At 42.1% G+C, this 21,569-nt stretch overlaps 1 protein-coding gene across 39 annotated transcripts in view; it reads right to left on the bottom strand.

The window, feature by feature from the left end:
• Positions 1-21,569, bottom strand: part of SIPA1L1 (signal induced proliferation associated 1 like 1) — a 409,230-nt gene that overhangs the window by 43,797 nt on the left and 343,864 nt on the right. For all 39 annotated transcript variants that reach the window (XM_077937707.1, XM_077937717.1, XM_077937723.1 and 36 more), the window contains 3 exon segments: positions 19,323-19,896; positions 18,422-18,696; positions 9,372-9,641 (listed from right to left, as the gene is read on the bottom strand). In XM_077937707.1, coding sequence (XP_077793833.1) covers positions 9,372-9,641; positions 18,422-18,696; positions 19,323-19,896 — 1,119 coding nt within the window.

The following is a 21,569-nucleotide window of genomic DNA, read 5'->3' as shown; positions in this document are numbered from 1 at the left end:
TTCCATTCTGTTGAATACAGGCAATATTCTTTTTAAAGAATGCTCTCGTCACTGTCAGAGAGGAATTCTGTAAATCTTTCAGCATTAATCTCAGAAGATTTTCTTCCCTACATTTTTACAAATTTAGTCAAGAAATAACTAAACATTTAAAAAATAACCGATACCAAACATTCTCTGGGGCTTCCTTCTGCTGATAAAACACCAGGGCTTTTTTTTAATTGTTCTAAGAATGCAGCAATTGAAAAAGTCATGATCATCACCATCAAGAGATATTATTTCCACAGTCTTTTGACTACACTTAATACTACACTTAACACCAGATTTTCATTTATATACAATGCATTTCACTGCAGTGAAAACAAAGAGTTGAAAGGGTTGGACATTTAGGAAGAGATGGTCCAAGATACGTCCTTCATTCTTCCAGAAGTAGTTTCACACCAGGCTAAAAGAGAAAAGAGAGCTGACACACAAACACACACACAGATTTCTAACACAACCACCCCTGTCCTGCACACCTATTCCATGAATCAACTTACAGGATGACATATATAGTGCCAACATTAATAGATTCATAGTAAACTGATCACTGCAGATTATGACTGATTACAACTTATCAACTTATGGATATGGAATTCTAAGTGAGAAGTTGATGGTAAAATATTTTCCTAACTGATTAGGTAGGATTAATTACATCTCTATTCTATTTCCTATTTTTTTTTTTTTTTTTGAGACGGAGTCTCACGCTGTCGCCCAGGCTGGAGTGCAGTGGCATGATCTCGGCTCACTGCAAGCTCCGCCTCCTGGGTTCACGCCATTCTCCTGCCTCAGCCTCCTGAGTAGCTAGGACTACAGGCGCCCGCCACCGCGCCCGGCTAATTTTTTGTATTTTTAGTAGAGACGGGGTTTCACTGTGGTCTCGATCTCCTGACCTTGTGATCCGCCCGCCTCGGCCTCCCAAAGTGCTGGGATTACAGGCTTGAGCCACCGCGCCCGGCTCTATTTCCTATTTTTTATTCCAAGGTGAGATATGTACAAGGACATAAGGCCCTCAGTAACCCAAGTGCAAACAGTGAGCTGGTGGTATAAACAATTGAAAGCATTTCAAATAGCAGCAGTGATGGACAAATTAAATGCTGGAGTCCATAATTAAGCACAGCATTTTACCACAACTTAGCAATTAAAATGCTATCCAACCAGAGAACAGGACCAAGTTAAAGTCTTCTGTCTTCAGCCATGTATATCAACTAGGAATTATGTAAAAAAAAAAAAAGAAAAATCTCTACAATGATTCAAGTTGATGTAATTTGGGTGCTATATCCAGAGTAGTTTGAACAAGTCATGTTCGACTTCAAGCAACTCGTGCCTGTCTTTTCATCGCTTCCTGTTGTGTACTTTGTGAACAGAATTACTACTGGCTTTCTAACCACATAATTCATACCAGCTGTTCAGACTAGATCATGGGAATCCTGTTCTTTTTTTTCTCTTTTGAGACAGAGTCTCGCTCTGTTGCCCAGGCTGGAGTGCAGTGGTGTGATCTCAGCTCACTGTAACCTCCTCCTCCCAGGTTCAAGTGATTCTCCTGCCTCATCCTCCTGAGTGGCTGGGATTACAGGCGCCTGCCACCACGCCCGGCTAATTTTTGTGTTTTTAGTAGACAGGGTTTCACCATGTTGGCCAAGCTGGTCTCCTGACCTCAGGTGATTCACCTGCCTCAACCTCCCAAAGGGCTGGGATTACCGGTGTGAGCCACTGCACTTGGCCCCAAAATCCAAAACTTTTTGAGGGCCAATATAACGTTCAAAGAAAATGCTCGTTGAAGCATTCTGGATTTCAAATTTGGGATGCTCAACCAATAAGATTAATGCAAATATGCCCAAAATTTAAAAAAAAATTGAAATTTGAAACATTTCTGGTCCAAGCATTTTTGATAAGGGATTATCCTAATTGATCTTTACAGAGTCTAAGAGGTGGGGCTGTGACCTACTTGACTCATGGGGATGTTAAAGTGCAGAAGGACAGGACCTTGCCCACTGCCACACGCTCGCAGTAGCACAGCCAGGATGCAAAGCACGGCCCCTGGACAGCACAGCCTACACTCCTGGTGCTTCTAGGAGTTTCCAGGCAGCTCACACTAATACACAGGTGGCCCTGCAGAAAGGAAGCCGTTATGGAAACATTTCCCTAGAGTGAGTGCAGAATAGCTAATTTCGAGGCCCACAGAATGATGAGTAAGTAACTGAAGAGCCGGAGCTCTTCAGGACACAGTGCTGGAGCATCCTCCTCCCATTCCTGGGTCACTCTGGAGTTTGTAAACGATGGGGAACTGGGAGGTGTACCAAACTGAAGCCATTGTGTCCATTTCCTGAATGCCTGAATAGGAACCACCGTTGCAGTACCACCTAAAAATATGAACTTGCAAATCACATCAACTCTAATCCTGACATGGATGCCAGAGTATGCTGTTTCCTGCAAGAAGTGGAAAAGAGAAGCCTTCAGAGTCCGGTGACTTTAAGTCAAATGCAGCCCTCTGCTTTTCTCCCTTGTCTTGGCTGACAAATACAACACCAGAATTCAATCCCAACTAAAACCTTTTGAAGAAGTCAATCAAGATCTTGCATTTCACTTTGAGTCAATTTTAGAAAAGCTCTACCAGCAATATACTTTTAAAATGAAGTATTCTAAACTTAGTCAACAAAACCCAAAGAATTCTACTTAAATCTATGTTTAATGCTATAGCTTTATCAGGCTGTCAAGTGCTTTGCCTTTACCTTTCATCTAATTTTTATAAAAGGAAATTGGTTTCTTTTCTCTAAGATAGATTAAATTATGTCCTCAGTTACTTAAATAAGCCCTTTTGATATTAAAGGGTCATTACCACAAATGGAAAGGTGAGGGAACTCTGAGTGTGGAAAGCTGGAGTACCATGTGAAGTGTGGACACAAGATGGTAAACTATGAGGTCTCCTGGTTTAATTACCAAATAACGTTTTTTAAAAAAAAGCATTGGGAGTCTATTAAATGCCAGAGTCTATAGCTGATATTTGGAATACAAAGATAAATAAGACAAGCTAAGTTTAAAAAAATAACATTAAAGTGAAGTTTCATAAATTTTGTGAGTGAAGAAGCCATGTGGTGGAAAGAACATTCTTAGTGGGGCAGTTAAGGTAGAAATGGGAGGAGAGTGTTTTGGAGAAATTAAAGGCGGCTTCTCAGAGAAGGCATGGCAAGGCTTCAGCAGTCAAAAGAAGGAATGGAAGGTGCACCAAGCAGAGGAGCTCCTAAAAAGGCATCAAGGGGAACATGGTAATTGCAGAGGAGAGAGAGCCACTCACATGCCTAGGGATGGGGGTGGTGACGATGACAGGGGAAAAGGGAAGGCAAGTCCACATAGACAAACTTTTTGGGAGCGACAGGGTGTCACTCTGTTACCCAGGCTGGAGTGCAGTGGCGTGATCACGGCTCACTACAGTCTCAACTGCCCAGGCTCAGAGGATCCTCCTACCTCAGCCTCCCAAGTAGCTGAGACTATACACATGGGCCACCACACCTGGCTAATTTTCTTTTTCTTGTAGATACGGGGTCTTACTATGTTGCCCAGGCTGGTCTTGAACTCCTGGACTCAAGCCATACACCTGCCTTGGTCTTCCAAAGTGATGAGATTATAAGCATAAGCCACAGCACCCAGCCAACACAGGCAAACTTGCTGGTGAGTTGGACTTGATTCTGAAGGCTGTGTGGAACCATGGAAGGGCTATAATGAAAGGCACAGCGTGAGGAGTATTTCTATTTTTATTAGGTCATCCTTCCAGTGGGAGGTTGGTAATCATACCTAGAGGCTGTTGGCAACAGTTTAGGTAAGCAAAAGAATCTCAGTGCGAAATGAGGACTTCTCAGGCAATGGCAGGAACGTGTGTGGAGATGGGATGATAGTGCCGACGGGAAATTGATAACAAATCCTACTTCTATTCTGGATACTCAGGTAGATGGCAAAGCCGTCCACCAAGGTGGGTAACACAAGAGATGGAAGAGGCAGAAGGAGGGGCAGGGGTGAAGGTCAAGTCAGTTTGAACTTGTGAATGTGAGACACTTTCATGCCTTTCAAGTGCAAATGTTCAGTAGGTAGTCAGGCACACGAATATGAAAAGTGAAAAGGAGACCAAGGCAAAACAGACAGCTAAGGAACTGCCCACATACAGATGATGGTTGAGGTTGCTCAAGTGGATGAACCATCTAGAAGAATTGCACAGTGTGGGATTCAAATAAAAATGAGGAAGAAGTGGGGAACATAAAAATTTCAGGGTGATGAGATAGGTGCAAAGAGCTGATGATACAAAAAAAATCAGGAATATATTTTGGAAGACAAGGAAATGGAATTTGAAGGAGAAGGGAGTAGTGAATGGTATCAAGTAAGTTAAGGACCTAACACCATCCAGAAGCTTTAGAAATGTAGAAGTCAGCTGGGTGCAGTGGCTCTCACCTGTGATCCCAGCACTTTGGGAGGCTGAGGAGGGAGGATCACTTGAGGCTAGGAGTTTACAACTAGTCTGGGCAATACAGTGAGACACTGTCTCTATAAAAAAAAATCATTTAAACACATAAGCTGGGTGTGGTGTGGCATGCACCTGCAGTACTAGTTACTCGGGAGGTTGAGGTGGGAGGATGACTTGAGCACAGGAGTTGGAGTTTACAGTGAGCCAAGATCAGTGTCACCGCATCCCAGCCTGAGTGACAGCGTGAGACCTTGTCTCAAAAAAAGTTAAGTAAAGAAATGATAAGAAACATGGAAGTCAATGGGCAATGGGGACCTAGCTGGAGCAATCCCAGCGAAGCTCAAAAGTCCCATGGTTTCGGGAACCTCACGGCAAGGCACGAAGCTGTGATAGAGGGGCCAGTGTTTGGAAAGTACAAGTCCTGAAGCTTCTAACCACAGTTAATATTCTAAACAAAAGAAAACATTAAATGGTGCTTGTATGGTTTGAAACCAGAAAATGACACAGTGGAAGACTGGCTTAGAACCTATAAGAAATAACAAACTTGGAAAGTATTTCCTTAAAAATCAAGACTGAATGGTCACGTGACTATTATGCTCTCTGAGAGAACTCTTTTAAGTTTGTTTTCACGATGTTTACACCCTATATGGTGCTGGTGTCTGTGAGGAAGGAGGGAGGGAGGCTGCAGATGCAGCTGCCATAACTCCATGAACAAAAAAGGCCCCCCATCCAGCTTCTTAAGAGTTAAGTGCAGGGGTCTCAAGGGGAGTGTCAATGACATCCAGGTAAAACTCAGAAGTACCAAGTGTTCAGTGAGCTCTAACATCAAATATTTACATAAAGGCTGGTAATATTAGCCAAAAAAAAAAAGAGAAGAGAAAATCATTTTATATGCTAAGATGTCTGTTGTTTATCCAAAGCCCCTCAAATAGCTCCACTTTTATAAGCATATTAACACAGATCAGGGTTTTATTGCTGATCCCACATTATGTTTAGATACAGTAATGTATCAAGTTCAGTGTGCCACAGCCAGCAATTTTTATTTCAATCCTACCCTTAAGCTCTAGGTAAATTTGAGGCCAAAATAGTGACCGTATCATATTACCTATTTCTGTTGAATGAATGTTAATTCTGTTAATAAATACTACTCTCACAAATACTGTAAAATTCTGTAATCAGAAAGCCACCTGGAGAGCATAAAACTCATACATTCAAATCAAATAGAAATTAGACGTTATTCTATTTAGATGCCAAATGAATTATCAGTTCTTACTGTGTCATTTTCTCTTAACTATGTATGGAGAACATCAACCGACTGAAGAATTTTTATTAAAACTCAGAACACCAACATACTTCAGTATGTCATAAAAATCCTAACCTTGATATTAAAGGAAAAATATTACACAGATTTTTTTTTTGTTCCTAATGACCTTTCAGTCTGGGATATTACATATAAATTAAAGAAAACCTATGCTTCTATAAGCAGTAAATTAGTGTTTTCACCCAAAATGGACTGTGTTGGATCCAGCCATGGTGACTTAAGTGGGCAGATTTGGGGAGCACTGGAGGAGTAGACTTGAGATGGCTGCTAACTTGAGCTTAAGTATAGCTGGTATCTCTATGGTTAAACACAATTTCCCTAACCTAGGGGAGAAAAGAAAAATGAATGGAATGAACAACTGTAAAGCATTCTTTAGTCACAATATTAGGCCACACCATTACTGGTTAGGCAAGATTCAAGGTCTGGCAGACCCTGTCATTTATTTTCATGATTTATGATTCCTCTGAAAGGTCCAAATTATACTTGGTGAGTACAAGGTACAAACTGTATATGGCACTCAGGACGGCGCTGGTATGCAGGGGAGAGTCAGATGGATGAGGGATGCCCCGGTACTCTTCACTTCTGTATCTCAATAAGGTATTTTGTTCTCAGTAGGACTAGGACTATAAAGGGGATGCTTAAAGTTTTCAGTTCTGTTTTACTAAATTTCATGAGGGAAATTATATTCTAAGGTGAACTTTATGCATCTGGGGACTCAAGAAGGACTAGGAAGTATTTCTGATAAAAGTCATGAATCTGCTCTATCCTCAAATATTCCTGGAGTCACAATAGCAAAACAAAGTTTCTCAAACACGAGTAGCCTGTATCCTAAATTCTTTGGACCAGAAATGTTTTGGCATTTGGATGTTTTTGGATTTTGAAATATTTGTATTACACTTGCAGCTGAGCATCCCTAATCCGAGTATCTGAAATCCTCCAATGATCATTTCCTTTGAGCATCATGTCAGTGCTCAAAAAGTTTTAGATTTTTGTAGTATTATGGATTTCAGACTTTTGGATTAGGATATTCAATCTATAGTATCTTCTTTGTATGCCTCGAAATTAAAACTTAAAAGATATTTTTTACTAAAAATTAGGAATGATGGGGTAAGAAACTGAACTTTAAATTTTCATAAAAGAAGAATATCCATCCAATTAATTACTATGTATTTCAAAATGAAGATGACCCAAATCATCCTAATATCCTGGAAACCACAGGACTGAGATCTCACAAGTCATCTAAGCCCTGCATCCTAAGAGCTGAAATCCCAGTCTAGTGTACTTAATATATACCAGAGACTAAGGGGGCAGTAAGTAGAGGTAAAATTTTCCTGAAAACCTCGTCAGCCCCACCTATGGCCCTTTCACCTCTGCAGCTTAGAGAGTCACAAGCTACTCTAATGGTCTTCTAGAAGGAGCACGTACTGAGACACATTTTCCGCTGGGTGGAGTAAAGAAGAAAGGCACAGAAATTACTTCTAGAACTCAAGGATCTACATCTGGAAAAAATGGAGTTCTGCATTCTCTAGCACTGAAAGCTGCTCCCATCGAAAGATGATACTCAGCTACAAAAAATATTTTCCCTTTTGAAGGTCAGTATGACTGGCAAGGAGCTTTAGTTTCTGTTGCAGAAATTAAATTCAACATGGAATCAAAATACATTCTCAAATGGAATACTGTATAAAGGAAATGACACAAAACCAATTTCACTTGTGAAAGCCTGCTGATTGTTCTGGAGAGAAAGAAAACAGCATTGAGGTGGAAAAGGTCCTTTTCTATACAATGATTTCCTGAGTTCATCTTTCAAAATGGGGGCCAAATCATGAATTCCAGTTAGCACACACATCAGAGGCAGCCAAGTCTGGAATGCGTCGAACAAAGAATTTACTCAGAGGTCTCCTGGATGTTTTCCTCCTCAAAAATAAGGAAAGAGAGAGGGGTCCAGATGGTAATGGGGCCACTATGGGAGAGGAAACTTTTATTGAGATAAATAGCAAGGCTCTGTAAATAGATCTCCAGGATGAAATGAGAAACTGTAAAAAGATGACTATTTTTTTGGTTTGTCTGCTTTAATTAAATTTTGTCTGTTTTTATTAAATTATTTCTACATAGTATCCTAGTAACCTAAAATAGTTAAATGGCAATGTTTCATGCAACAACTCAAAAGTCAGACTAAGATAAAGAATTCACAGTGTGGTTTCTAAAGCTTCCTGCTCTCTGCTCCCAAACTGGAGCAGTGATGATTTATGTGTATCTGGGAACTGTTTTACTCAGCATCCTGCTCCTGCCAGACCTGGTTCCTGCCGCTCACATGAATCAGGCTCACGTTTTGGCCTCCACGCGGACCCTCCCTTCTCCCCAACACAGTTCCCAGAATACAGACTTCTCCCAGGTCTAAGGGTTTTCACAAAAACATTCTGAGATGTGATTAAGGCAAGCAGAAGAGATGGGGAAAGGACAGTGGATGGACAGAAAGAAACTGACTTCTAGGCTAGGCGTGGTGGCTCACACTGTAATCCCACCTACTTGGGAAGCTGAGATAGGAGACTCACTTGAACCTGGGAGGCAGAGGTTGAAATGAGCCAAGATCGTGCCACTGCACTCCAGCCTGGGTGACAGAGTGAGACTCTGTCTCCAAAAAAAAAAGAAGTTGATGACTTCCAGCAGACCACTAGCAGATTATTCAATTAAACTATCTCCTCCTTTAGTGTACATGATTTGAGGTAACCAAATTTATAGTGCAATTACTTAAAATCTGTATAGCCAACTTCTATTCCCATTTTGAAAGTACTTAATCTAGTTTAATTTTAGGTCTGGACTCTAGTTCAAAGTGCTGCAGTTTACTGTTAACTCCAGACAAAAGTGCTAGGGCATCCTTGTAAAGGCAGAGTTAACCCGCTACCTTTTGGAAGGGAACCCTCTATGGCTTTCAATTTAACAACAACCTTTGGTTTCTTACTTTCTAGGATCCCTCAGTCCCTCTCCTTCTGGCTTAATTTTACTCAGGACTAAGTGTTTTAACTTATCTTCATGTATCATCTTCTCCCCACTATTCTGTCCTATTTTCAGAGTAGTAAAAAATATGTTTGTGTTATTCTAGCCTTCCTTCCTCATAATCCTTTATTAATAAAGTGACAAAAACATAGTCAACCAAAAACCTGCCTTCTGTTGCTCTTATATCATCGTTTTGTCCCAAAATGATGAAGACTGTCAAGGATGACATATGGTCACTGTCACCTCAAAGGGTCTGCTGAATTCTAATCCACAGGGCCATTAAGCATGTAGTAACGACATGCTTGATAATGTTGATAATCACACGGAAATTAAAGAGCAAAGCACAAATACCACTGTGCAGAGCTGAAGGCTTTGCTAGAATCAATCTCTGTTCATCCTTATGGCTTTAGAACACTACCATGCTTTGAAAGCCACTATAGTATGTACCTCAGTTTAATTCTTTGTTTCTAGTAAAATATGAGAAGGCCTAAAACTAGTGCTTATGGGTCTGTGTTACTTACATTTGGGGTAGAGAGAGAGAGAGCAAACCTTTGAAGGCACCCTTACCGCCTCTCTAGTGGGCGCCCGTCACTGGAGATGCTTCGAGGGATGTTGGCAGCTCTTTCTGGAGGAGGCATCTTCCCATCTCCTTTTCCAGCATTCAGCCGCGAGGTCATGGGACTCTGCATCTGGGACGGGACTTGAGGTGAATGAGGCCCCTTGCTGGTGTTCCTCTGCCATTTGTTATTATTTCGGAAGGGAAACTTGAATTCGTATGAAACACCTTCATTCATTTTGTACTCCATCACTGGCATGCGGTAGGTTTCAGAGCAACTCCTATTAGGGGTAAGGCATAGGGAGAAACACAATGGATACTGCTTTTTCTTGTTGGTGGAACCACATTGATTCTCATTAACACTTAAAAATGCATCCACAATTTCACCCACTGTTTCAAACCACCTTTCAATCTTTGGGCCCTATACTTATTTTCTTTTCAAAAACCAGAACCCAAAGAAGTATTACAATGTATTTTCCTTTACTCAGTCCCAACTGTTGAGTGTGAGATATGGAGTCTTTAAAACACAATGGGACCCATGGTTACCCTGGGGGTGGCCGGACTACTGAGACCTGAGGAGGAAAAGCCACCAGGACAGCATGACGGGGCATATCTGAGAGCACGAAGTCTCAAAGGAAGCAAGCGGCTTCACACACCCACCACTGCACATGGTGACTGGGTTCTGAAAGCGTGTATGAGCAGCTTCACATACTCACCAGGGCACATTGTGACCAGGCTCCAAAAGGGTGAACGAGCAGCTTAACACACCTGCCACTGTACACTGCGACTGGGGTTCCAAAAGGGTGTACAAGCAACTTCCCACACCCGCCACCTGCCACTGTACACTGCGACTGGGGTTCCAAAAGGGTGTACAAACAACTTCCCACACCCGCCACTGCATACTGTGATTGAGCTCTGAAAGGGTCTATAAGCAGTTTCACACACCCGCCACTGCACATCATGACTGGGCTCCAAAAGGGTGCATAAGCAGCTTCACACACCCATCACGGCACATCATTGACTGGGCTCTGACAGGGTGTACGAGCAGCTTCACACACCCATCACTGCACATCATGACTGGGCTCTGAAAAGGGGTACGAGCAGCTTCACACACCCACCACTGCACATTGTGACCGGACTCTGAAAGGGTGTATGAGTAGCTTCACATACCCGCCCCTACACACCGCAACCGGGCTCTGAAAGGGGGTATGAGCAACTTCACACTCCTGCCACCACACATTGCAACTGGGCTCTGAAAGGGTGTCTGAGCAGCTTTCAGCCCATTTCACTTCGGACCAGCGACATCACAAGTGCTGTGTAGCCACATGCCTCCTGTCTTGGACAATGCAGGCCCAAAGGGCGTCCAGCCAAAGGCCTGGTCTTGATGTGGATGAGGCTGAAGGCGTGGGGAGGGAAGGTGAGACATGGAGACAGGGGGGCAGAGTAGAAGGGCTTACATAATTGGCTGGCAAGAGAATTAGGACAATGGAAGGTGCCACTCTTTCATGACCTTGTCTACGTATCTCAGGGTTGACTCCTGACATTTCAAATGTGTATTCCATAACACATCCTCTCCCCCACCTTCAGTAGAATTTTTGTTGTTAGAAAGTGTCGCTTTTGGAGCATGTGCTCAGAGGGAACAATGGCGCCTGCTGCCATCCTTACCTGACTCAGTCACAGCCCACGTCTCCAATGAGTACTTTCTTCTTGGGGTTTCCTTACCAGTATCCCAAATGCCCCAAAAGCCAAGGGTGACCTTAATCTGACCCTCTGCCCAAGGCTCCACTGTATCCCTTTTATGCTTTAATGGCAATGGCTTTTAAACTTTTCTGGATGACAACCTAAGTAAGAAATACATTTCACACTGGGACACAGCACCACCACATACACACAGAGATGTGCATCCTTCCTCTCAGGTCTTCCGTTTTGCTATATTCTGAGTGAATACACTTCAACCAAAAATACACTGGGCGCAAGCAACATCCTAAACTGATTTGATGATCTACTTGAGAGTTATGGTCTGCAGTCTGTAGAACACTGTTTTATGGCACATTTGACGTTACTTTTAGTAGTTAATGACTGCTATGTCATTAAAACCTTTTCTCTAATAAAACATTTTCTCTAATAGTAAGGAATACTACTTTAGGCTCTGATACAATTTTAAGCTTTGATTCTGGTATTTATGACAAAAATATGCCATTGCAACCCTTTTTTGGTTGTTAATAGAGGTAATACACAGTGGTAGAGTTTACAGTCTTTCATTTCTGACTAAATAAGGCACACTATAAAGATCTAATGTTCTGGATCTGTAAATACAATGCAAAAATGTTACACTTTACCAAAGGAATATTGATTAAAATTTATAATAATCCATGGAAAAATTTCACTTCTGCTCAAAATCTGGACTAGCTTTGCTTCTCCTCAGCAATGTTCTTGTTTTAACTTGTAAACTCAAAGAGCATCATCATCTATGCCCCTTTCTGTTGGCTGCTAGGAACCAGCAAACGTACAGACTTTATTATTATGTATTTTGGGCACCAACTTTCCAAAAATTTTTACCTAGACCATGTTTTGCTTTCACTACTACCTCTTCCACCTCCAATTCCCTAGCTAAGCTTCTATTTTGATACTGTACAACTATTTTCTCTTTCTGAGACAAGGTCTTGCTGTGTTGCCTAGGCTGGAGTGCTGTGACGTGATCAAGGTTCACCACAGTCTCAACCTCCTGGGCTCAAGTGATCCTCCAATCTCAGCCTCCTGAGTAGCTGGGACTACAGGTGTGCACTGCCACGCTCAGCTAGTTTTTGTATTTTTTGTAGTGACAGGGTTTCTCCATGTTGACCAGACTGGTCTCAAACTCCTGAGCTCAAGTGATGTACCTGTCTCAGCCTCCCAAAGTACTGGGATTCCAGGCATTAGCCACTGTGCCCAGCCCACAAGTACTTTCATAGGTTGTTTTAAGTCCATTTTGCATCAGGCAGAGAACAAAACAAATAATGATAATGGTAACAGACACAATAACAGTAATAAAGGAATATCAAACAGACAAGTTACTTTATCTTTGGGCTCCTTCAAACACTCTTTGAAATAGTCTTTTAAACTGCTTAACATTTAGTATGAAAACTAGCTAGAAGGCCTCTCGGGCCAAAGATGTTGTCTTCTCCATAGTCTATATTTTATTTCCACCACTCATAACATAAAACTAGAAACTTTCTTCATATCCCACATTGGCCAAATACAGTATGATAAAGTCTGAGCAGAGAGAATATTCATTCATAAACAATGAATAAGCACAGAAGGTTCTGCAGAGCTAAACTTCAGCTACTCGCCATTTCTGATTGCCTTTCGTGGCTAGGGTAACCATCACTGGCTTCCTGGTCTCTTACTTATCTCTGCAAAACAGAAGAATGATATGTAGAATCAAGAAGTATACAACAGACTGAAGAATGCAGATAAAAACTGACTTTTAATGCTATGCATAAACTTTCATAAAACGATTTTTATTATATCATTCTAAGTAAAATTCTGTGTTGAAGAATGGTAACTCTAATAATACTTATAACTTAAATTGGGCCAGGCATGAATTTAGCCACATTACAGCAACTCTATGAAGTGGATGCTATTATTATCCCCTCTTTGTAGAGGAGGAAATAGAGGCCTAGAGAGATTAACTTGCCAAGTTTACACAGCCAGCAGGTGGCAAAGCCAGGATTTGAACCCACAGAATTAATATGTACTATGTAGGTAAGACTATGTAGGTTAGTCTTATTTTAGTCATTAACTAAACCATTCCAATTCTCCAAGGAAAATTCAACAACTTTTATAAAACCCAATTAAAGGGCTATGGCCAGCAGGAATTACAATGTCAACGCTAAAAGTGATAAGAGGTAACCTGTTCAAACCCTAAATTAATGGAAAAGCTACTCCATCCCCTTGTTCTGTTTTTCAGTCTTTGTATTCTTTCTCTTTTAATCTTTATTTCTCATAACTCTCTCCTTTTTCCTTAAGACCCTATGGAATACAGAGAAATGGTTGACTAGGAAATTGAACAGAACATCACAACACTGGACTCACAAGTCAGAAAAGTTTTATGTTTGAGGATGGCTTGGTCCTTTAAGCCATGTGACTCTGGCTTGGAAAAAACACATAAACTCTTTGAATCAAAACTCACCTGAAAAATGAGAGATCTGAACCAGATGATTTGTAATTGCCTTCTTCACTCTAAAGCAGTATGCTTTAGCACTTTAAAATACTGAATTTTTAAAATGAAAAAATGCTGTGACCTGTTCTTATTTAAGAGGTAATTTGGTCTTATGTAGCCTGTTTGTTTTTAGCTTGTCATTTTGAATGGCCCTTAATTGCTTTCTTTAAGAACTACAGGCTAGTGTCCCTCAACAGAATAAAGGATTGACCACTCCATGCAACACCATCCAGAACATCACAATTTAGTCTGTTCATCCACGTACTTTTCACCTTGTCACGGGAATGATGTTGAAGACCCAGAGGTCACAGACACTAATCTATTGACGCTGGCTATGTACTCCAGAGGGGTGACAGTTGGGGGATGAGAATCAGGCAAGTCCTGCATAAGGGGCCTGCTCACTCCAGGGAGGTTTTCCAGTGAAGTCTACCAGGACTCTGTCCATCGGGCTGTCATACTAGCTGGTTCCATTCACTCTTTGGGAAGCAACTGAACTTCTCCCAGCCTCACTCTCATCATTGTTTTAATAAAAATGAAGCTGCTGATACAGAAGTACTGGGAAGGGAAGAGCATGGTCCCTTTAAATGATATGGAAGCAAAAAAGGGAAGTGCTGGGTACAGGAAGGCGTGGTCCCCGGCTAGGGCTCCACCCCCTCCCCTGGATCTAGCTGAGGACAGGAACTCCTGCCTTCATACCCAGATGTTGCATTTCCCAAGACCACCCCTGGCCCATGACGCACCCCCATCCTATGGCTATAAAGACCCCAGACCCCAGCAAGGCAGGGACAGAAGTGGCTGGATGTTGAGAGCAGCACATCTGTGGAGGAACACACAGGTGGAGGAACACACAGGTGGAGGAACACACAGGTGGCTGGACGTCAAGAGGAATGCACCAACAGGCACCTGCATGCTGGCAGGCCACCAACCGGCAGAACCACACAGAGTTTGGCTGGGGCAGTCAGAGGAGAGCCCAGGTCACCAAGTGGCCTAACTCCACAGAAAAAGTATCTCCCTTCTGGCCTCCCATCTGCTGAGAGCTACTTTCAGTCAATACAACCTTACACTCATTCTCCAAGTCCACAAGTCATCTGATTCTTCTGGTACACCAAGGCAAAAACCTTGGGATACAGAAAACCCTCTGTCCTTGTGATAAGGCAGGGGTCTAACTGAACTAGTTAACACAAGCCACCTACAGACAGCAAAATTAAAAGAGCAAAACTAAAAGAACACCCTGTAACACACGCCCCCTGGGGCTTCAGGAGCTATAAACATTCACCCCTAGTACTGCCGTGGGGTCAGAGTCCCACAACCTGCCCACCTGTATGCTCCCCTAGAGGTTCGAGCCGTGGGGCACTGAAGAAGTGAACTACACCCTCATCACGCACCCTGCGAGGGGGACAAGGGAACTTTTCCCATTTCACTGGCATGAGAATTAAAAAAGAAAATGCCTGGCACCTAGTAGGGGCTCAGAAAGTTTGCTATACTCTCCCTGTCCCTTCTTCTCTTAAAAAAGTTGTAGTTTGAAAACGATTCATAAAGGGCATATTTTCTAAGAACAGGGAAGAGACCCTTGTTTTCCATGTTATTTATTTATTTATTTTTATTTTTTTGAGATGGAGTCTCCCTCTGTAACGCAGACTGGAGTGCAATGGTGCGATCTCAGTTCACTGCAACCTCTGCCTCCTGGGTCAAGTGATTCTCCTACTTCAGCCCCCCAAGTAGCTGAGATTACAGGCATGCGCCATCACACCCAGCTAATTTTTTTTGTATTTTTAGTAGAGAAGGGGTTTCACCATGTTGGTCAGGCTGGTCTCAAACTCCTGACCTCAAATGATTCACCAGCCTTGGCCTCCCAAATTGTTGGGATTACAGGCTTTTACATGTTATTTAAGTAACACTTTTTTGTTATTGAACTATTACATATATTTTAAAAGTTGCATTTTCAAAATGAATGACTCTCCCATGTGAACACACAAATCCATTTGTGTTTGTATTAGATCTTGGGGGTGTTTGTATTACATACAGTCACCACCTCCCCCATCCCCTCACCTGTGTCCCTCTCGGGGTCCTGGCAACCCTAAGAACCACCAGGCTGAGGGGCAGAGGAGCAGCTTGCCTCAAGGAGGCCTGTCCTGCCTCTCACTGCAGCTGCAGTGAATGGTGGTAAAGTTTCAGCTGACAAAGAAGAGAATGACTATTCAAAGAACAGAGTAATTAGTCGCTAGAAAAACAGCAGTGGGAGTGTGAAGTGCGGAGGAGAAGAAAAAAATGACATAAGAGCATTATTCTATTTTGTTGAAAACTGTAACAAGGTGTTAATGCTTCAACTGTTCCCTTTGAAGTTATTTCTAAAGGAAGGAGAAAGGAGCAGGCTTTCAGCCCTCCAAAGGCATCGAGGCATTTCCCACCTGCCCTGCCCTGGTCTGACTTTTCAGATGGAAACTGCATGGCTTTTGAGATGGGAACTGTAGTGAAAGGGGCCCCATGTCCCCCTCCCGGCTGGTGGGGCTGTGCAGTGCACTAATCCTTTCCCCAGCCTCCCCTCCTGGCACCCAAACGACATGTCACCAGCAGCTCCACTGGCTCCTCCGGGAAGGCCTGAGAACATCACAGCAGTGTGACAGCTCATTCACTCCCTGCTGTGCTGGAGCTGGTAATCATCCCATCTACCCCAATGCTGCCTGCAATGACATCACATCGGTAGCTTGGAACCAGCTACAGTGGGAGTATCTGTACCACAGAAATCAGCAAATATTACAAATAAAGTTTCCTTCCCCCCAGCAGAAAGCCAACTTACCAGCACATCACTGCTGATTCTGGTGTATAAGGAAAGAATCTGCGCTCTAAGCACACAATGTGGCAGTTCAGAGCCTGGACTCTGACATTAGACCTAAATTTGCCAGATGAGCTTAGCAAGTTACTAACCTTTGAGTCTCGGTTACTTTTAAAACAGGGATGCTACTAACACTATTACAAGAGAGGGTTGTTATAAGAATTAAATGGGCTAATCCATTAAAAAGTGCTTTTTCCAGGGCCTGGCATATTAAAGTAAAAAACTGAGTACATTAGTTATTTTCACTGACACACCACAATATATCTAGTCTAGTACAGCTCCTATCATGGCTCCATCTATCCAGGTCCAGGCCTCTTATCCATCTTTCTAGTAACAGCTATTTACAATTTCGATATGTGTACTGTTGTCTCATCCCACCCACAATCACACAAACCCACTTCCCTCTCCTTTCCCACATATAAACCTGGAAGCCTAGATACAAGGGAAAGACTTCTGAGCGGGCAAGATGGCGTCATAAGGTCAAGGGCTCCATATTTCAGTAGACAGTTCTTAGACTAACATCTGTAACTCTTTACTGTCGGTAATTAAGGTTGACAATTTACAAAGCTTGGTTATCTTCTCCCGTTTATAACTGTCTGTTCAGAAGCAATAAAGTAGACAATTTGAAGGACAGACAGCAGAGAAAGAGACAAGGAGTGCAGCAAGGCTGGAGACTGTCGTAAGCAAGAACCCCACTGCCTTTCTGAGCCACCTCACATCATTCTTTAAATCACAGTTCAGCACATTACTTAACATTTAATGATGGCATGCTTGGGGAAACCAGAAAAGGCTAATAAGGTTCATTAGACCTGGTTAACTAAGGCAGGGTATGTGGGTAGGGCAGTTTCTGAATATTTACCCCTCTCCAAAACAAGTGAAATTACAAGTTCATATTTTGATTTCCAGGGAAATGCAGTCATCCAAAAGGCAGTTCTTCAAACTATCAGACAAATGAATTTTTCTACATTTTGACATATATACATAATCCCTAGGCCATCTAGGAGGTAAGCAGTATTAGGAAATACTATACTGAGCAGAGTACATAAAACACACACATGCACACACACACACATATATATTTGCTGCTCTTTACTTTTTAAAACACACAAATAGCCTATCATAACCATTAACTTTCTACCATCGGATATTCACAAATCCATGAGAGCTCAGGTGTAGGGCTGGTCATCTTAGTAGCAAAATAGGACACAGAACACTGTCTTGGCTTTAGAAAGCCCAAGAATCAATTGCCAAAGCCTAAGAGAAATTCTTAGAAAATAATGGCATAAAATAAAAAGATTTTAAAAACTAGCAAAAATAGCATGTGCGTGTCCAAAGGAGAAAATAAACAGTTGATTAAATTTCTTCCCGCAGGAAACCTCCCCAGAGACACAGAAATTAAATTTTCAACAGTGCTGCTGGCTTGGCAGGAGCTGTGGGGGGTTGGGTGGGGCAGGGAGCTCCTAGGTTTTCCCTTTTGAAAAGACTAAGAACCAAAATGCCAAAGCACCATGAGCAGGGGTAGCTCACCTGAAGCCAAACCCTAGCACATGCAGACACAGATAGGAAAAGCGGCTGCCAGACTGAGACAGCAAAGGTCCAAACAATTGCTGAGTTTGGGGCAGCAATTGAGAGAGAGAAGAGAATAAGAGCATCATGGAACATAAAAGAAAAACATTATGACAATTTGAGATGCTGAGTGTCTTTTAATGCTAAGTGTTCAATGTTTCTCAGCTCCTAGTGGAAGATTCTTAAGATATATATTACCTGACTTCTCTATCTGTAATGGCAACCTTATAAATCCAGAGATGGATTTATAAATTCCATTTAGTCACTCTTTCCAGCTGCTGTTGCCACACACTGAAAGGGAGTTTCGTCCTGAGTCAGACTCCATGGATGAAACATTCAGCATCACATGTAATCTATTGTTCTTCGCAACACCCTACTCCACTACCTGCTAAGAGATGTTCTACATGGTACGCAAACGCTGCACTCGAGTCTCAGGCCCACAGCTGCCTCCTCAGACCTACCTCCGCGGGGTGCAGTCATCATGCGGGGGAATGATGACAACCTTCACCGTGACAGATGTTCTCAGGAGGTCGATCATCTGCTCATGGCTCAGAGTGGCAACTGCCACCTTGCAGATCTCCACCAGGCGACTGCCCTGCCTCAGCCCTGCCTGCCAGGCATAACCGTAGGGCTCCACATCTGCCACGATGCCCTCATAGTTGACATGGAAGCCAAGCTGTCCTAGCCCATTTCTTCGCAGAGTCATCTCCACCGATTCACAGCCTTTGGAAACAAACTAGACAGGGAAATAAAAGATACTGTGGTTTAAAGCAATAGGGTATTAAGTGGCAGACATGGAACTGGAAAAACATTGCAAGCAGGGTTAGTTCTGAATATCTTATTGCCAGCTGAAGAGCAGTCTGGTTATTTCTTCTTCACTAGTCTCCTATTCATTAGGCCAAAAGGAATATACTTGTTGCATCCAAAAAGTTAAACGGCTTCCCTGAAGTTACAAGGAAACCTCTACCAGAAACCTACAGGGAGCTGGCAGTAAATAGAAACCATATACTGCTACTCACTTGGCCTTTGTAAAATTCAAGGCAGCAGATACACAAACATTCTTTTCAGCACCACCACCAGCTGACTGGGCTGTAGCACCAGGGAACAGGTCACATGTAAATGGGGTTTGAATACACACACACACACACACACAGAGTAAATGTGTCTTCCCCAACTTGTTCTACTTTTCCAAAACATCCATGTAAAACACAAGTATGAGATAAACTCTGTTTGCTTCACACATCAAGGGAGTTTTCAGAGAAGCTAATAACAGAGTGCAAGGTTCAGTAACTTGGCTCTAGTCTGTATTGAAAGCTTTATGAAAGAGAAACTGCATATAAGGAAGTAGAAGGAAAGACTCACCTGCAACCTTTTGACAATTTCTTTGATCTCCTCGTTGTTAATAAAACTCCCCACTGAAACACATTCTCCTCGTTCATAGAAGATTTTGAGGCTGGTGTCAGTTGAAGTCCACCCTATCACATCTCTGCAGGAACAATTGAAGACCACGCTCTTTGTTTCCTGTTCAATGAGCACAATGAACTCATTGGAGATCCCTAAAAGGCAGTCTAGCTCCATGGCCTTGTTGTAGTCTTCAGCCCGGACTGCCCACACAATGGCCCCCATGCTGCTGAGCTCGGCTCCTGGATATGGCTTAGACTTTTCCTTCTTCTTGGAAGCCAGAGAGATGAATGGAAACTTGCCAGAAGGGTCGATAGGGGTGTTGGTGACATTCTTTTCTGCCAGATCTTTCAGGTATTCCTGGCGGGTCCGAGTTGCCATGGCCCGGAACTTCTCCGATTTATGAGCAGCATTTTCTGCATTAATCACTTTCGCCAAAAGGAAGTCCCTGAACACATTTGACTTAGGGAAAGTGACCCCTTTAGGAATGGGAGGTCCAAAGGAAGGCACATCTCTGGACCTGGTGACAGCCACACTGAGAGACAAAGATCAAAGAGAGCCATGTTAGTATTTCTCAGTCTCACAACATCAGAATAAAATATACTTTCTCAAAGACAAAGACATACCTCAGATGCAAAATAGCTGCTTATTTTTCCATGAGAAACAACACACATTTCTGCTTAATATGAGCATAGTTTTTCATTCAACCACATTTAGGATTTACACAACATAAATTTTTTTTCTAGGTCAAAAACAAACCTCCCAAAATCCCAAAAGCTAACACTATTAACTTTTTTTTGACAGACAGGAAACTGACCGCAACTCCATGAAAAAAAATAGGCTTACTGTAATATTCTGCATAAGACATTTTACATACCTACTAATTGTTTTCAAGGGAGGTTACTGAAACCACATCATCTTTTAGAACAAGCATCCATTCTGTGAGAACACAACTGTGTTCTCCATTCTAGATATGATGCCTATAAGCAGATAGCTTATATTAAAAATATCAGAAGATGCATGCCACAAAAGAAATGAATTAAATTTTAATAAAACTTAACTAGTATTTGTTGGCCTAAGAGTGAGGCATCATGCAACCAGATTAAAAGCATAATTTTAAAATGAAAATTGGAATCTGAGTAATAGTATGAGAATAATCTTTATGTAACAGCAACAATGCTTTAAAATAATATTTTTAAACTGAGCTATTGCTTGGTCCTTTTGGCATTTTATTCTGACAATCTATTTGCAAGAAAAATGTTTTCCTTCTCCCGTTCCTTTAAGCAAGATTGATATAAGAAAGCCTGTTCCAGTCATTTCTTTTGAATATATATTCCTAAAATTGGGCCTAAGAAAAGGATCGTATGAACATCTGTAATAACCTATTATTTTGAACCTCAAAAGGAAAAAAAGTAAGTTTATCCTAAAACAAAAAAGGAAGTTGTTGATATAGAAATACAGAGGTGGGCCGGGCGCGGTGGCTCAAGCCTGTAATCCCAGCACTTTGGGAGGCCGAGACGGGCGGATCACGAGGTCAGGAGATCGAGACCATCCTGGCGAACACGGCGAAACCCCGTCTCTACTAAAAAACACAAAAAACTAGCCGGGCGTGGTGGCGGGCGCCTGTAGTCCCAGCTACTCGGGAGGCTGAGGCAGGAGAATGGCGTGAACCCTGGAGGCGGAGCTTGCAGTGAGCTGAGATCCGGCCACTGCACTCCAGCCTGGGCGGCAGAGCGAGACTCCGTCTCAAAAAAAAAAAAAAAAAAAAAAAAAAAGAAATACAGAGGTTGAGTGTTTTATATCATGTCCCAAGATTTTAGTAAAGTTTGACATGGCTGGAAATGATTCTAAAACAACAAAGATCCCTCTTTCCAAATTAAAAGTGAGCAAATTATGCAATTATACTTAGTATTAGGGAAACTATTAAAAAAAACTGCTTCTTCTGAACTCTTAGAATAGAAACGGCATAATCAGAGAATGCATCTTTCAAATAAAATTGAAGAGCTCTGTTTCACTTTTTCTTTAAGAAGGGTTTGCTTTAAGATATTCAGCTTTGTTTTCCAATAAATAGCTATTTCTTGTGAAAATAAGAAAAATAAAAATCAGCAACTTCAGGATGCAAATTATATTTCTGGTGGAATGGAAAAGCTAAACACTCAGAAGATGCCATGGGATGGCCTATTTGTTGGTTTCACAAGTGTATTTTTA

Source organism: Macaca mulatta, chromosome 7, assembly GCF_049350105.2.
Source record: "Macaca mulatta isolate MMU2019108-1 chromosome 7, T2T-MMU8v2.0, whole genome shotgun sequence".
Classification (NCBI taxonomy): domain Eukaryota; kingdom Metazoa; phylum Chordata; class Mammalia; order Primates; family Cercopithecidae; genus Macaca; species Macaca mulatta.
This window is presented reverse-complemented; position numbering and strand designations above follow the sequence as displayed.